At 33.6% G+C, this 18,046-nt stretch overlaps 2 protein-coding genes and 1 long non-coding RNA gene across 3 annotated transcripts; 2 read left to right on the forward strand and 1 right to left on the reverse strand.

The window, feature by feature from the left end:
• Window positions 1–721: 721 nt before the first annotated feature.
• On the forward strand, window positions 722–5,927 carry LOC133197464 (uncharacterized). Its single transcript, XM_061333518.1, has 3 exons — window positions 722–779; window positions 3,410–5,051; window positions 5,395–5,927. Exons 2-3 carry the CDS (start codon window positions 3,422–3,424, stop codon window positions 5,439–5,441), a joined length of 1,677 nt encoding a protein of 558 aa, XP_061189502.1. The 5' UTR covers window positions 722–779; window positions 3,410–3,421; the 3' UTR covers window positions 5,442–5,927.
• A 2,653-nt stretch (window positions 5,928–8,580) lies between these two features.
• LOC133196478 (uncharacterized) lies at window positions 8,581–9,285 on the reverse strand. Its single transcript, XR_009722357.1, has 2 exons — window positions 9,050–9,285; window positions 8,581–8,762 (listed from the first exon to the last, which is right to left on the reverse strand). It is a non-coding gene; the product is annotated as an uncharacterized LOC133196478 (long non-coding RNA).
• A 4,966-nt stretch (window positions 9,286–14,251) lies between these two features.
• LOC133196480 (uncharacterized) lies at window positions 14,252–15,549 on the forward strand. The gene has a single exon (XM_061332366.1). It carries the CDS (start codon window positions 14,363–14,365, stop codon window positions 15,305–15,307), a length of 945 nt encoding a protein of 314 aa, XP_061188350.1. The 5' UTR covers window positions 14,252–14,362; the 3' UTR covers window positions 15,308–15,549.
• Window positions 15,550–18,046: the final 2,497 nt, after the last annotated feature.

Genomic DNA, 18,046 nt, shown 5'->3' on the forward strand with positions numbered 1-18,046 from the left:
AAGGGGAGTTTAAATTGTTAAAATGAATACAAAAATAGGTCTGCTTATACCGGGGCGCAATTGGTACTCATTGGACTTCAGACAAATTGTTTTTCTTAAGCATTAAGGATAAAGTTTACATGTACTTCGTGAAAGTGCTGGAATATGTGTTAATCAAACGCTTCCCGAAATTCGTAATAATCTCCAAATAAAGAAAGTTTCTAAACACGCTTTTATTATATTTCAGCGTGAAATCCTCTAGCAACATATAAGTCATTTTATTATACTGAAAATTTTAGAAATTATTAACTTCATTTTTTTCCCCAGGCCCTTTTAAAAGTTACAAATGATTTCAAGGATAATGACATTGTATCTGTTGTTTTCAATATATGTAATAAAATGTAATTGTAATCAATTGTAATTGTAATCAAGTGTGTGATTTGGGATGGAAGAAACATCCACTAGTTTGAAATGGAAACATGAAGTATTGGTGCTATTTCAAAAACAATATATGAAAAAATGAATTTTTACGAACATGTATTTTTCAGATTAATAGGACTGCAGACACGAGTATATTTTGTTTTTCGAGTGTTGAAAAGATTTTTTAGAAAGATAAGCATACAAGAATGCGCCTCTCACGTGTTTATAAATGAGAATCTAAGCCATGTAAGAAAAATAAATTGGGAATTTTCCAATCCTAATTTTAGTAACAAATTACCCTGGAATTTGTTTGCAGCCGACGCCATCTTCTCCCAGGAGTGAGTCATGTAAAAATCAGCAAATTCACACAAGAAGGCTTGGTAAGTTTCTTTTTGTAATTTTAAAAAAGGTGTAGAAAATGAAGAAAATTATCTTTGTATGGAGCATGTCATTTATATTTGATGTTTAGCCTCTATATTAATGGTAATATGTAATAATAGCTGCTAAATATGCATCGTTTTCTTTTGATTAGAAATATTTTGACAGTGACACATTTGTTTGATAGTTCATGTTTACCGATAACAGTTTGTTTGGTTTCTCATATTGTTGAATGATTATCTTAAATATATTACTGATTGATATATTACTGATTGATATATTACTGATTGATATATTACTGATCAAACAAAGTTGTTGTATAGAAATAAAGGGAAAAGGGTTAAGGAGGTAGAGGGGGATAATTGAACTGGGGAGGAAAAGGGTTTTGTATATGTAGGAAGGGGAGGGAAGAAGGGAGAGGAAGAAAGAAAATGAGAGGATGGAAGATACAAGGAGTGGAAAAGGACGTGTATCCCTTCCATAAAAAATACTTTGATTGTAAATTTAAATAGAATATTAATCTTATCGAATTCTAAATTACGATTATTTATTTAATTGCAAATGCCAAAATAACCCTCCAGAATCAACTGTTTATCATATATCTTTTTTCAAGAATGACTTTTAAAAATTATCCGAGGCCTATTCCGAGGCCCATCTTGAATATGTAACACAATTGTCTTTAAATGTTTTGAATTTAAAAATATTTTAACATTGTTGTTCATGTTTTAAAAGAATTTGATTCAAAAACAATATTATAAATTATTCTGAAAAAAAAAAAAAATCAGAATGCTTTTTATCTGGTGCAAGGTTTAATTGTTAATACGCGTAGTATTTTTGTATAATTATGACGATTCTATAGTATATTTTTAACAACAAGATAAGGTGAACGTGTATTTTATAACAAAACATAGTCAAATATTTAACAAGTTTATGAAAATTGGCAAAATATTCAGGTACAAGATTTATCAATTCCATTGCTATTATTTTCATATTGTCAGAGGTTGTAAATCTGTCTGATAAACGATAAAGATTTATTTCCATGTGTACAAAAATGTTTTTGTTTTAAAACTTAGCTAAATATGAGATATAAAATAACTCTCCTCAATCAGCTAGATTTGACTAAAAGAAGATGGGCGTGTTTGGCATGTGATCTGCAGGAATAAGGCGTACGAAACATTTATAGTTTAAATGTCTACGATTTGGTCGACTGACCACAGCTGAGCACTCTTTACAAAGTTACGCACATGGGAAAAATGTTAGACTTAGTTTGAAATACTTTGTCGAATTTAATATATCAGTCCGCTTATCTTAATAAATACTATATGTAAAATTTAATAACGCTTCACATAAACAATAAACACCTATAGGGTATAGTTAAATGCAATTACATGTATATATTAAAGTATAAGTAGATTGGAAGAATTACTTTAGCTTTTGGTGCAACAGAACCAGAATTTATCTATTTGAAAATAAATCAGTGCATAAAATTAAACTGACAAAAGAATTGATTGTTTGTACTAAAAACATATTAACGCTCCATGCGAGGATCAAAGCAAAAATAGTTCTTTGATATTAATAGTGCACTGGACGGGTAACGCATACTACTGAGCTATCACCGCTCCACACACTTTGTGGTTTTTAAAGCGACAATGAAGCACCGCATTTACACATTGGATTTTGTTTTGGAAAAAGTACATTTTTTATTGTCTCTGGGTCTTCTCTCCATTTTTTTACAAATGTTCTTTGAATTAAAATGCAAACAAATAACGTTTCAAAATCATGGAGAGATAGCAATTTTTTAGAAAAATGTTCAAAATGTAACATTTTCTACCAAATGATCCATCTAGCTAATTTTCAAGTTCTTTTTTAGGAAATCAAAATACAATATCGGGAAAATATTTCCCTTTCCTATTTTACAGGAACCCGATATATCAAAAGAATGCTAAAATTTCATGTGACAGATAATGAAATTTTCACTTTTCAAGTGAGCCCATATTCCTGCCGTATGCCAATCAAAAGCGCCCTCGTTCTTCTCTGAATAAGCTACTAGTTTAAAATTTTTAGATAAGTCCATTCCCAAGTAACTGCAAGCTCTATCAGACCAAAATTGCATACATGTTGCATCTAGGGATGAAAACTGTTTATCATAAATCTTGTTTTCAGAATTACTTAAAAAATTATTCGTTCTGATTTGATCTGAAGTGCTTTTTGAGTATACGTACAATTATGAAAGCAGCAAAATTCATTTATACTAAGAATTACTTTCCATATCCTGCTGTGAAACCTCGTGTGATAGGAAGAATACCAACTCAAAGCACAAAAAAATAATTGCTACATTAAATTCTTTTGGTAAATTATATTTCATAAAAGCCATATAGATGTTATGCATGAAACTTTTAAAATCAAAAAGTATCCAATTTCTCTTGACGGAATTGGACTTAAAGGACAATTGTAGATAAAAAAAAAAAAATACTCGCCGCATGTGACAAGGCTAGAAAATATAATGCACAATCACCAATAAAAATTGACACATCAGTGAAAAAGTTAATAGCATATAACTTAACTTTCTTGTTAACTTATACGGAAATGTTTTTTTTTTCTACAAACGATTGTAGTTCATTTTGTATTGTAGAGTAATTTCATCATGGGGAATACTTTGACAACACATCAAAAAGAAATAAAATTTTTCAAAAATAACAACCACTTCACCAGTCGATGTCACAATGTCCATTGTACACAACTGCACTTCGACAACCTGGACTTATGGGGTTTAAATAACAATGCATTAAATAGGCCTGACATATGTGAAAAACACCCAGATAAGAAGTATGTACACTGGTGTGTGACATGTGATCTCCCTTTCTGTTCAGCTTGTTTGAAACATAGGCGACATGACACCAAAAGTATCAAATCAATTTTTAAAACTCGAAGACAACAAAGCAGAGAAATATTTGCAAATGTTAAAAAAAAGTTAATCCCCAGCAGTTGCACTATCCTGGAAACAATCAATTCTGATGTTGGAATTTGCCGAAGAGAAACTCTAGGCATTGAGTTAAATATGATGATAAGCATGAAGTACAAAGTTCAGAAATTGAAGTACAAAATGGATTTAGTTCATCATGAGGAAATATGTAAATGTATATCGTATTTGATCCCCAAACTACATGAACAAAAGGAAATCCTCAAAAGACATATTTCTGCAGTACAGAAGTATGAACATAAATTTGAGCACTTAACAAAAAGACCAGTTCAGTTCCTATTATTTATAAAGAGAACGCCCGTTCCCCCAAAAAGGAACGTCTTTGACACTGTGATATCTTACCCTACTGAAGACATCAATCTAGATAATGTGACAGGGTTAGTTGGAGACATTGAAATTAATGAGACTAAAAGAAAAGGAGTAATGAGAATTGAACAACTGCGGAAAATGGTATCCACAGCTGAAATCAAGCTATACATAACAGTTACAGGTGTCGTTGAGTGTAATCACATTTCTAGAGTAACACCACAAATGGTCTGGGTCAGTGATAAACAAAATCTCATTTTGACAGATCAAACAGGCGGCGCTTTACATCGCCTCAGAGAAATAAACAGTGTGTGGGGAGTGCATTCAGTGAATATTACAGGAGAGCTCATATATATAGACAAGGATTATAACATAAACAAGCTCTCTACGGACAAAAGAATAAAAATTAGACTAATATCGAAAACAGAACCATGGGATCCAGTATGCGTATATTGTTCCCGCCTCAATGGAGATCTTCTGGTTGGGATGGGAAAATATGATAAAAATTCTGGTAAATACACAGAGGCCAAGGTAACAAGGTACAATAGCGACGGTCAGTTAGTCCAGAACATCAAACACAGCAAAACAGGGGAGGACTTATACGCCTTTCCAATGTACATCACAGAAAACAAAAATGGCGATGTCATTGTTTCTGACTATTACCTTGGTGTTGTAGTGACAGACCGTCGAGGAAAATATCGCTTCTCATACAGAGGACCTCCATCCTGGCCACTCTTTATACCACGTGGGATCTGTACAGACGCGAATTCTAATATCTTAGTTTGTGATACCGGCCTTGACATAGTTCACATGATTGACAAGGATGGTCATATCCTTTCACTGCCAGAGGCACACGCGCACCAACAAAGAATTAAAGAGTCCCGGAGCCTGAGTTATGATGATAAAACTCAAATTCTATTGATTGGGTCATACAGCAAAAACAGAATATATGCTTGTAGGCTCCTAAAGTGGCCAGACAATTGCATAGGTAATCTTTCAGAATAATTTTGATATGCATTTTGTTTAAAACAAATAAACATGATATTATATATAATATTCTATAATTGTGAATTCAACACGTTTTTCTACGCAATACCATAACATATTTCAGTTATTTTTGGCATAAAATGTAAATTTAAGGACATATCGTGCACTATATATTAAATCCATATGCACAACTTACTTTTCCTCTTCTTTTCATATGTTTATTCTTTTGTTCAAATGTTTAATCTAAAATAATATACGGTAGATGTATAAAAGAATTAAGATATATATCTTTTAAATTTGTTTTTCATGTTTCCGTCTCTTATCATATTTTGATGTCATTTCAGATACGTTTAACTGCACTCCTTTACCAGGCGTTTTCTCGAAAGATTGATATGGATTCGATGAGAATGAACAGAGATGTAGATTCTTGTATATTGAATTTTTACTATTAAATATCTATGATAACATGAATATAATATCACAATACCATTGCACTAAGATAAAAATGCCTAGTACGATATATGACAAAGTAGAAGTATCGTTTTGGATCCTGTTGATCTTAGTGATGTCTTATTCTGTCCAATAATTAAAAAATACTTAAGTCCCATGTTGATAAACGTTATGTACTGGTCACAGGCACTCACATGCTGGTTCATGATCATTATAAAATCAGAATGTAAATCATTTGATACTTTTTTATCATTATTTTTTGTAAATATTACTTTTGAAACATTTTTCTCATTATAAAATATTTCTCATTATCTAATATTTATCATATGAACACGAGCATATTGTGTTACAATTTGCTATCATATTTATGGACATATATATTTGAAAATTATCTACAATGTACATTGCTATTTATCAATAATGAATTTGGAACTTGATATTGATCATTGTTATTAAAGTTAACGAGAATGTCACTTAGGTTAAATCATCTGATTCTTCCTCATCATTAGCTTTTTCATCAGACTTTTCATCTTTATATTATCAGATTCTTCATCACAACCTTCATTATCAGTAATGTTTTAATTTATTGATTTATTATCAATTATCAGTGTCATCAATTTGTTTAAATAATCATCAATGTATAGTTTATGCTTATTATTAAGTTTTCGATCCACGTAGCTTTTCCTTACATCGTTGGTTCCGCACCGATCGTGACGAAGGGATGTACAAACTAAACCTTATCCTTAATGCCTTGTCCATTACGGGAGGAGAAGGGGCAGTGAAGTCCTGAGGAAGAGGATAAAGTTCAGTGATTTGAGGATCATCTTTTAATCAGCAGGATATTGTTGACTTCCTCCGTGAGAAATTTGCATATGTCTGCTCAGTTTACTGGAGCGAGTAAATTCCCTCTGGCAGTAAAAGCATGGTGTCGACCGCATGGCTACTTAATGTTAAATGATGATAGTCCATTGCAGTATTGCATGTTGCTTTCTTATCCAAGAACTTTCTTTGCATACTCCTGCCATTTCATTAAAACTTCTACCTTAAAAGCTTCCTTCTGCGCGTGTGTCGTTTGTCATTTAAAGACTTTCACAACCTTTCACATTTCGTATCTGCTTTTATTTACTGCATGTATAAAGCTCGGATTAGAAAAAAGTTCCCTTGATGAGTTCATTGTCATAATCTGTTCTTTTGTATATTTTGCCGAAAGAATCTCCTGTATGTTATAACTAAGGATTTCCTGTCAAATTGTGTTCTAAGTCACGCTGGGAAATATTTTTATAGTACTGAAATATGGAGATAACGAACAGTATTCAAGCTCAAAAGCCATTTTACGACACAAACGGGGAGCAGACCAAACACGGCCTTTAAAAACATCACAGGTGGGATCAGGTGCCATGGAGAAGTAAGCATTCACTGTCGATTGTGTGCTCCTTGTCATGATCTGGAAAAAAAAGGAAAAATCCGCAAACAATTCACTGTAAAAAATTGTCTAACAATTAGTATGAAAAAACGTCAGTCAGCATTTGACTTAATGTTAGGTTGCTTTTGATGACAAGGTCATTGTATCGACCATAAACTTGATGACTTCAAACGAGACTGTTGATATTATTGTTTCATTAACATGTTTGTCAATAGCCTGCCTCATTTAAAATTTACAATTCTTACGTGGCTTGTGCGCTTTCTTTTTGAAAACACTTGAATTTTAAATCTTATTCGTATTATTTCTCCAAAGTCTACATTTGATTTATCTATGTCTCTAGGTAATAAATCGTTTAATGATCTGTGGCCGTCTGTTACAATTTCAATCGATGTCTTGTAGAACTTAAATAGATACAACATGACTATGAGAAGGAGGGGGATACGTTTAAGTAATTTGAGTATCATCTTTATCACTTTGGGGATATAATTGATTGCCCCCAAGAGAAATTTGAATATGTCTCCTCAAATTATCAGGGAGAGTAAATTCCCTCCGGCAGTAAAAGCATGATGTCAATCTCAAGACTGCCTAATGTTACACGAAGATTGGTAATAAAATTAGTCCTTATTATATCCTGCAGTTTAACAAGTTGAAGTGTTATTTAAGAATTAAATTTCTTTGAATATCATTGTCATTTCACTTAAACTTCTACCTTCCCTCAGCGATTATGTCATTTTAAGGCTTTCTCAACTTCCACATATCGTTTCTAATTTTATTAACTCTATTAAACTCGGATTTATAAAACTTTCCTCAATGGGATCGCTCTCATTATCTGTAATTTTTTAAATCGCTTGATTGAATCATTTCATTTATCTGTGTCTCTAGGTGAGAGACAATTGAATGATCTGTATGGCCGCGACTGTTTTAATTTCGGACGATGTCTTGTAGAACGTACTCTATATATCTCTATGTTCTATTATTGTTACAATATCGATTTCTCATGACTTTAAGAGAGTCCGAATGAACGGCCCTATTGACACGAGTGACGTTCTTTGTGACGAAATGATCAACTCCTCTTCTTCTTGGAAAGACTTTAATGTACATGTAGGTTGCTGAATTTCCTTCTTTTGTCTGTTCTCAGCTCCAATGCCTTAAATCATGTTTCAAACATGCTCATCAAATCATTCTTTAAACTGTCATGGAGTTTATTTATAAGGGTCTAACCCAAATATATCTATATCGAGAACACGTCAATGGCGATGAGTAAATATATTTTAATCATCATTGTTTTCTGAGAGTGCAGACACGTCGGCTGAATCTACATCCCAAGGGAAATCTATATCTTGGGAAATAACCTAGTTCGATCGTCTTAAATTTATAAAAGCTGTAGACATATATATTTCGTATAGCCATTGTTTAATAACAAAGTATCCAATCTTCTTTACATTTCCCTTCCTTCCTCAAGTAATGATTTTTTTTTTTGCTGGACCTGAGTAGCTGATGAGAATTTTTCACATCAAGATAGATACTTTTTAGTGTCCCTTCCAGTTCCTTCTTCATTTGAAGAATGAAACCAAACGATAATTTTTATGCTGTCTGGAACAGCTAGCTAAACCTCACACCTCACACCTCATACTTGATCATTGAAGAACACATGGTAACTGGTTCCATATTTATTAACAAGCGAATTCATATTCCAATCAGTGAATGAGCGAATGAGCCTAGGTGAGTGAGACAAAGTGAGCCTATGTGAGTGAGCCTAAGTGAGCGAGTGAGTCTACACGAGCGAGTAAGCGAATGAGCGAGTGAGCGAATGAGCGAGTGAGCGAATGAGGTAAATAACTGAAATAAACAAAATCAAATACTATAATACTGATATACCAAAAAGACAATAACGGTGTTCCATAGAAATAGCTCACTTATAAACCTTATCATAATAACAAATTACTATAAAGCATATTAGATAAATTGAATAACAATAACTAATTCTCGTGACTTCAGTGACTTTAAACTTTACAAAAAATACCGGTCTGAATAAGTTTTCAATACACAAAAACTCTATAAATAATCACCAAAAAACTTTACAAATAATAGGTATGAAGTTACAAAAGTTTCCTATAAAAACTTACATGGTAATAGGCCACAAATCGTAAGAAGGTAGAATGTTACATGTACATCCTCATGGATGGAACTCTAATGGCAGACTGAATGAAAACTTGCACGAGAAAATGAGGGAGATAACTCCTGACACAAAAGATTTCCACTCAAGGAAGATAATTCAAAAATTTACAAAGAAGGATAACTCTTTCTGATATCTGAATAATACACATATTTCACTCCGTATAATTACACAAAAAAGCAAACAAAAATAAATAAAAAATAAGAACTGTGACAGCACAATTTTTATATTTATTATTAATAACTTTGTAACAAACTCCTTGATCATGTTTTAGTGTGTAGGTAACAAATAGATCCTTACTAATCAAATATCTTTAAATAGAACATGTAGAATGCAAACTTTAAATTCCGGATTTGAAAAGGCTTTGTACAGTGTCAGTGTGAAGTCTGCTGTGACCCCATACCTACAGCTGAATATTCCACCTTAGCGATCGCACGCAAGTAATTTAAATGACCAGTGACCCATGTGACCTACTTATCGGTTATCCTTCATTACTCTCTATATATAGTGTGAGGGGATATCTTCTGTATAATTCAATGCAAGGGAAAGGTGGTGAGGGATTCCGTATATTTCCTTACAGCAAGGATTGATGGGTTGAACCCCTATTTCCTGTTCTTCACACGGAACATTCAATACTTTAGTAAAATCTGGATATCGGCCAAAATTAAAAAAACCAGGTTAGCAGTATGAAGTATTTTTTTAAATGGCTGTCGTGGCGTATTCTGTCAGATGTTTATGTCGACTTGTCAAATGTTTATGTCAATTTTTCAGATGTTTCAGTGGATTTCTCAGCTACCTGCATACTTATGTTGACCTGGCAGATATTAATGTCAACTTGTCAGATGTTTATATCACTTTGTCAAATAATAATAATTATCATGATTAGAAATATAAGGTGTTTAAATCCCACTAACTGATAACAACTTGTCATGATTATATCTGATAAATAAGCAAAATTTTTAACAAGTTGATATAATTATCTTGGAAATTGCTGTTATATGAAAAGTCAAAATACATGTAACTATCTGAAAAAATGACTTACCTGATAATTATTTGACAAGTCGAAATATTTATCTGAAAGCTCGACATTATTTCTTTTGTCGACTAACAAAATGTTATAACGACTTTTCAGAAACTAAGGTTAACCTGTCGGATGTATTTTCGTCTTATCAGATGCCTATATTTGACAGATATTTATGTTGATTTGTCAGATAATGGTGACGATTTGCTAGAAATGATTTCAATTTTTCAGATAATTATGTTCAATTTTCAGATGTTTAATATGTCGACTTGTCATATGGATGACACACACTGGCCATAGACATGTTGAATTTTTTGGCATGTGAATAGGAGACAAAATCTGACAAACCGAGAAATATATAACAACACGACATACATAAATGACAAATTGACATAAATATATCTCAGTGCAAGTTATGGCAGATCTATACAACCATAGACTGTATCACCAGAGTGCCTTTTTCTAAGCATTTTGAGTTTCATTTCGAAGTTTTCTTAGTCTGTTTAATGGTAAAGAGGCCATATAATCTTTATTTTGATGGACGGTGTTGTCTTCGATTATCAAATGAAAATGAGATGTAAAATTTTATAAACGCTATTCTTCCTACAGGATTGTTCAGTCCCCCCCCCCCCCCCAAAAAAAAAAAAGTGGACTGAAGAGTTCTAAAAGAAGCCGTAAATTTAAGTTTAAAATGTATGTAGTGGAACCTCATTTATACGGACGCTTTGGTTCCCAGTCAAATCGTCCTCATAAATGGAGCGTCCGGATATCTGAATTGCCTTGATTTTAGTTATATGGCCTTTCATATGATTGGCAATAGTGAAGAATGCTGCTTTATATCAATATGTTTTATTGTGTAAATACTTTGATATTGTTATACCTTTAAAACTGTGTTCCTATATAATTCAATACTAATAAAAGTCAAACATTTCAACTGTTTTACTGAGCGGGCATAAAAAAAATCGATGTTTGACCGCGGAGTAAGATATTGGACCTGTCGATGAGATGTTGGACAGCTTACGCCACATAATGGGCGAGGTCAGCTAAATCTCATTTGCATTCGTTGGTGTTCGACATACATGTATGTATGTTCGACATACATGTATGTCAAAAAAATAATAACAAAATAAATAAATAAAAGGTGTAAAAAAAAACAAAACATTTATTGACTGTGTTCTCAAGCAAAATGCATTTTGTCGACCCCTCGAACAAAACTGTTTGCCTTCGGCCTAACGGCCTCAGGCAAAAAGGTTCTTGGGTCCGACAAAACGCATGTTGATCTCTCACCCAGTCAATAAATGTATATTGTAACGTTAGTACTACTCAATACTTGTTTAAATAAAATAAAAGTACATTTTCATTGGATGAAACGTTGTTTATATGGTAACATTAATTATTTCTACTTCCCAGTGTCTAATAAATCAACTTCTCCTAGCCAAGTGGCTATAGAACTGACAGAGAAAGAAAACGTACTGTCGGTAGAGTCTTATTTAATATGAACGCCAATCAATGCTAAATGTGAAATTAACTGCACATGTTATTGTAAGCTTATCATAATCATCCCAAGCGAGATCGCATAACCATTGTGTAATTTTGAAAGTGATTTTATAAAATAAATGTCATCAAATTACAGAATCCGTTTTGCGTATTAAACACTATACATAAACAACTCCGATGTCATGTCTGTAAGTAGCAAATGCAATACATAAAACCATGTTACGACTGAACTCTAACAGTAAAAGAAATACATTTGCCGACTACGGAAAAATTATAGACATAAAATTATTTCCGTTAATTATCAAATACATGTTGGAGAAGCGAGTCTCGTGCGTACCTATCGACCTATAATTGACCTTGCCCCGAGCCATTGATATCAGGTCGACGGTGATCATCTTTTAAAACAAACAGCCAGGCCAGTGGTTTTACAACAATTTACACCCAGCTCAAGAAATTAGAGCAGAGTTGACAGACAATTAAAAAAATACCGTCCGGATAAATGAACCAAAATATAACGTAAAAATTCATTTTGTGGTGAAAAAAGACCTCCGGATACGGAACGCGGAATTTCGGATAAACGAGACAAAATCACGTTAAAGAATTCCGTTTCCAAGAAAAATCGTCCGGAATCTGAACTTCCGGATATCTGGCATCCGAATATCTGAAGGTCCACTGTATTTAAAATGTATATTTCTTTAATTTCCATAATATAAATCACCAATATCTTAACGTCATGTTCTCGATAGATATTTGAATTAATTTTGTTTTCAAGGTAAATCTTCTAAAAATCCTGGATTCGAAGATTTCTTAAATAGCCAGAATCACGCTTTTTCAACGCATGATAATGCTAAACTGATATTATTCACATTTTCAATTTTTTTAAAGAGAGAAAGAGAGAGAGACTTATTGATATCCCTGCTTCCTATTTATATTGATGACCGGTTTGTAACCTAAAACCACTCCGGGTAGATGTTAAATTCCGGACGATGACACTAATGTATCGTTGCTTCAGTTTTGATTAAGGAGAGCAAGGCATTGCTTTTGTAGAAATATTCTACCTAATATAACAATATATAATAATGTACATCTTGCTATTGCTTGTAAAATATTTTGGAGTCTTTTCTTTACAACTTGCATTGATAAAAGAATCGCAAAAAGATCCAAAATAGAGGTTATGGTGTTTCAATCCTTCTTTGGAAAAATGTAGACTATATTAAAACATACACTATTCTTTATTTTTTGCACATGCATATATATCACTAAGAACACTTAATTTCAGTAATTAGCAATATACTATTATAGCATTTTGATGAGGCCAATTCCTAGATATATAGACCTTAAAGAAAACATATCGACCGAGCACGAAATACAGAATCAAAAGGCTTTAATAGTTTTATTTTTTTTTATCACTTAATAAGAAATGTGTTAAATTCCATGCTTCTAATACTCAATACTTTCTCATATAAGGCATTGTTATGTCATTCCATCATGACGTCACAGTTACGAATAGTAGCTGCAGTATCTGTATTTAGAAACATTCAGTTTATAAAGACTATTGTGATGTCAGCACTATTGTAGCTTCACAGAAGAACGTTTTCAATTTTAGAAACAACAGGTTTATGAAAAAAATTTTGAAGCTTAAAATAGAAACACCCAATTTATAAGACTTTTTATGCTTGATCATGTGATCTAGTTTGAGCCAATCAGATAGCTGGCAGCAATATAGAAAAATGATAAATTCATTTATGTACGTATCCGACGACATAGTGTTGCCTACTTATTTTCTTGTAAAACATATATAGTCTATGAATCATTGTCAAAAGTTCTGTCATGTTGATAATCAAACAATAAATTTAATATTATCAGCATAATTTTATCTACAATCTATTAAAAAAAATTAACAAAAACTAATTTTTGATTTTTATATTTATCTAGATTGCACTGTAAGAACAATACAAATTAAAGAGAAAAAAAATTCAAAAATGCAATAAACCAGAAGCACATATTATCGTAATAATGGACACACATGTCTACACGGAGCTGAAAATTCCCCAGTGTTCTCGGTGTAAAGGGGACGTAGAATACTACTGCAAAACATGTAAAGAAGATCTATGTGTTCTTTGTAAGGAAAAACATTTGATAGACCTAGACACCAGATACCACGATGTAGTAATTGACCGTTTAAAGTATGGCGACTTCAAGATATCAGAGTTTTGTGAAAGCCACCAAGACATGTACTTAGACAACTGGTGTTTTTCATGTGAATTTCCAATCTGCCCTGACTGTGATGAACACGGATATCATGGCATCTTTGATATTGTTCCAGTTTATGAAATGTACAGACACCAACACAGAGACAGAATCGTTCACATAAGAACTGATATTATCTTGAATAATCTTTCTATTCTTACAAGAATTAAATCCGATATTAAAAGGGGTGGGGAAATTTGTCAGTCAAAATTATCTGGCCTACAGCGAAGCATGACAAAAAGAACTTTGAAACTGACGAATCTGGTTGATTTAGTAGTGAATGATATGAATGAATTAAAAAAGTGTAAACTGTTACTGAAATCTAGATTACAAAAACCAAAGAAAAACATTACCAGAAAAGAAATGTTTTTATACAAATTAGAACAGTTATTAGACAAGCCTGTACAATTCCTTATATGTCTAAAGAAAACTCCTATCCCAAGGGTCACGATCATTCCTGATACCTTTTCCTTCTCCATAAATAGTAGAATCAACATGGTGGATATAATTAAGTCAATAGGAGTAATCCAAATCACAGAGACAAGTAAAAGACACGTAAGCAATGAACAGCTGCTGGAACTGATGCATACACCTGTGTTACAGAAATCTTACACAGTGATAGGTGCTATGGTGGTTCGTCACATTTCCTGTGTTACAAGAGACCTGGCATGGATCAGTGACGCCTATGGACGTATCATCTTGACAAACACAACAGGTGCCCCTCTACATAGTGTTACAAATACAATAAGTTATACTGGAGGACACTCCGTAACTCGTGAGGGGAATCTTATTTATATTGACAGATCCAATAACATCAACAAATTGTCTACAGACAACACAATGGTAAATACTGTTATAAAGAACACAGACCCATGGAAAGCAGAGTGTGTGTACTCTTCTCCGTCTAATGGAGATCTACTAGTTGCGATAATGAGTTATGATAATGATAAAAATATATATACAGATTCCAAGGTAATGCGGTATAATAGTAAAGGACAACATATTCAGGTCATTGAACACGATAACACAGGTCAGAAACTGTACAAATTTCCTAAATACATCACGGAGAACCATAATGGAGATGTTATTGTGTCTGACTTGTTCAGTGGTATTGTGGTGACAGAGCGTGGAGGAAAACATCGCTTCTCCTACACAGGACCTCCTTCAGGATCACGACTATCACCACTAGGAATCTGTGTAGACGCACTGTCACACATCTTGGTGTCTGATGCAAAAAGCAAAACAGTTCAAATGATTGACAAAGACGGTCACTTCTTATCACTCTTCACCAAAATAAACAAGATACATGTATCAGGGGGTCTGGACTATGACAGCAGAAATCACTTTCTCTTGGTAGGAGCAACAGACCATAACAGCAGAGTATGTGTATACAGATACATACAGAGAAAGGACTATCTCACACACGATCAACATGACTAGTTCACAAATGTGTATACAGAGAAAGGACGATCCACAGAAAATGTTACTGACTAGCTCACAAGTGTATATGATTTGGTAGTGGATGTACAGATACATTTAGACAAATATTATTTCATTGGTCATTGTAAACAATAATGTAGATTTAACTTTAAAAAATCAAAATCATTAAAGTGAGAAAATTAAAGTATTTTTTAAATGTTACAGATATATTGAAATACAGACAAACAGATCAACAGGGTTATGGTGGGTTGTTTTTATTGATATTTTTGTTTTATATCTATGTTACAACCCTGATTATATTTAGGATGTTGTGAATATAGTTTATGAAATAAACTCGTTATCATCATAAAAGATTAAAAAACATTAAAGAAAATAAAAAGAAACTCCATTAAGCTTCAAAAAGTTTTTACCTTGGCGTTTTTTTTTTTATTTCATAGATGCAAGAAAATGTTATACCTGTACTTTCTAAATAATGACTGATTCTATTGTAATTTCTGTGAGTGTATCCTTTCTGTCTGTCTCTCTGTCGTTGGATATTCTACATTCTTACTAAAAGCAAAGTATCATCTTTCATGTCAATGGGCAAGCATAGTAGATAATAGATGTTATTTTAAAATTGAATTCCAATTTTGGGTCCCATTAGCATGATTTATCTCTGTCTTGTAATGGAAGGTTTGGATATTTTAAAAAAAAGAAAGAATTTTTTTGAGCTTGAATTAAGATTGCCGATTTGCAACACTGTGTCAAATTCAAATTTATTATTGGAGTAAATGTAATGAGATTGGATTCATAAAATAAGCAATGTTCCTGGTAAGTAAGTAATTGGTTTTGGGTCATGTTCACTAAACACGCTCATAAAGAAAACAGAACCATGGAAATCAAAGTGTGTGTATTTTTCTCCTTCTAATGAAGATCTACTGGTTGGTATGAGAGGAGCAGGGGCATTGGCAAATATTTGACATTGGGGAGGAGAACTGGGTCGAAAAGGGGGGGTAATTAACGTGTGTTTACTTAAATCCAAATTTCTATCAGAATATTGATATTCATTCATGATTGATATTTTTCCATTCTGTCAATGTCTTAAAGACTCTGCCTGATGAAAAAAATAGTTCTATGTGATTTTATTTACATTTTATGTCATAAGTACAGTTGAGGAGCACGTAGTTGAATAAATTTCAGTGTGATATACATGTATACTTATCTTTGATTTAATCATTTAAAAAGCACTTATAAACAAGCTATGCAAATGAGACAAATAAAACTCTGTTCATTAAATAATACACAATGATACTGTACTTTAGAAGCGTCCAAAAATGAATCTCCGTCCATCCCCTGCTGATACAAAGTCATTGGCAACTGTCAAAATGTTCAATGCATCCGTAGCCTCCCTGTGCGTGTGCAGGATCATCAAATGATTCAGCCTTTCCTGTGACATAGTAGAACGAAGATAAGTCTTTACTTGGCGCAGAGCAGAAAATGTTCGCTCACTTGTATCATTAGTGGCTGGCATCACTAAAATAAGTCTCAGTAGAGTCACAATCTCGGAGAATAGGCATCTGGAAGCTGGGGACATCTGAGACACTAAGGTCACCAAAAAGGAAAAGGACACAGTGGATGAATCATTTAAGTTGTTTCGTGAAAGTATCCAGTAAAATGTGAAGAGAGAAGTCCTATCCAGATCATCACCATAGAACTCTAAGACAAAGTCTACATTTTCTTTGTATGTCTTGTCGCCACGCACAGACTTCAGAAGAACGTCCTCTAGATGGCGATACACTTGATAACCTGGCTGATCAAAACGACCCTTGACACAGTTCACCACAAGATCTAGAGCTTCGAAATAGTGCTGTCTGTAGACGTCTTTCTCTGATATTGCGAATTATGGAGGGGCCTTTCCAGTTTCAAATCGCTTAGGCATTTTTCTTTGTCGTGGCAATGTTGTCTCTTTGACCTCCAAATCATCAAGTTTTTTGTTGAGTGATTCCCATTATGCGTTGAAGGACTCTTCCTTACGCATTTCACCGAGTGATGTCAATGAAAGTTCTGTCATGTGATTTCACCGAGTGATGTCAAGGAAAGTTCTGTCATGTGTTGGCCCTCAGCAGCTGATAGGTCTTTCTTCTGTAGCGTTCGGCTTAGATTGTCTGTGTGACAGAGAATCTCAAATCCAAGGGACACACCAAAGAGAAAATAAAAACTTTGCATTTGAGTTTTCACTCCAATGATCATGAAACAGGTTTCAGAATCCTTTGTGCACTCAGGTCTCCCACAAGGACTGAAGGATAAAGTAGCTTTCTAGAACGCTGTTCAAACTGGCAGCTCCAACAGTCCATCGAGTGGGGCATAACACACGGAATCCCGGCGTATCAGTTGCATCTCACGCTTTAGCTGTTGCAATATGGTATCCCTCCTAGGCGAATACTTTACGAGTTTGGACATTTCAAACACAGTATCTAAGGAATTACGCATCACCTCTGACCTTTCCACTGTATCATCAACTGCCAGCTTGAGCGCATGTCCATAACAGTGCGTGTAGATAGTTCTAGTCTCTTTACTGATGATGTAGCAGCCACACCCTTTTTGGCTCCGGACATATTGCTGGCTCCATCGTAGCACTGTCCAAGGCACTTGCTAAAGGAAATGTTCATCCTTACCAATGCATCCAGAATCACATTAGTTAGTGTTGCAGCGCCGATAGGAGGTGATATTAATAAAAAGTTATACAAAAAGGCCATGGTA

Source organism: Saccostrea echinata, unplaced genomic scaffold (assembly GCF_033153115.1).
Source record: "Saccostrea echinata isolate AGI-Se365-2 ecotype Australia unplaced genomic scaffold, CSIRO_AGI_Sech_v1 ptg000030l, whole genome shotgun sequence".
NCBI lineage: Eukaryota > Metazoa > Mollusca > Bivalvia > Ostreida > Ostreidae > Saccostrea > Saccostrea echinata.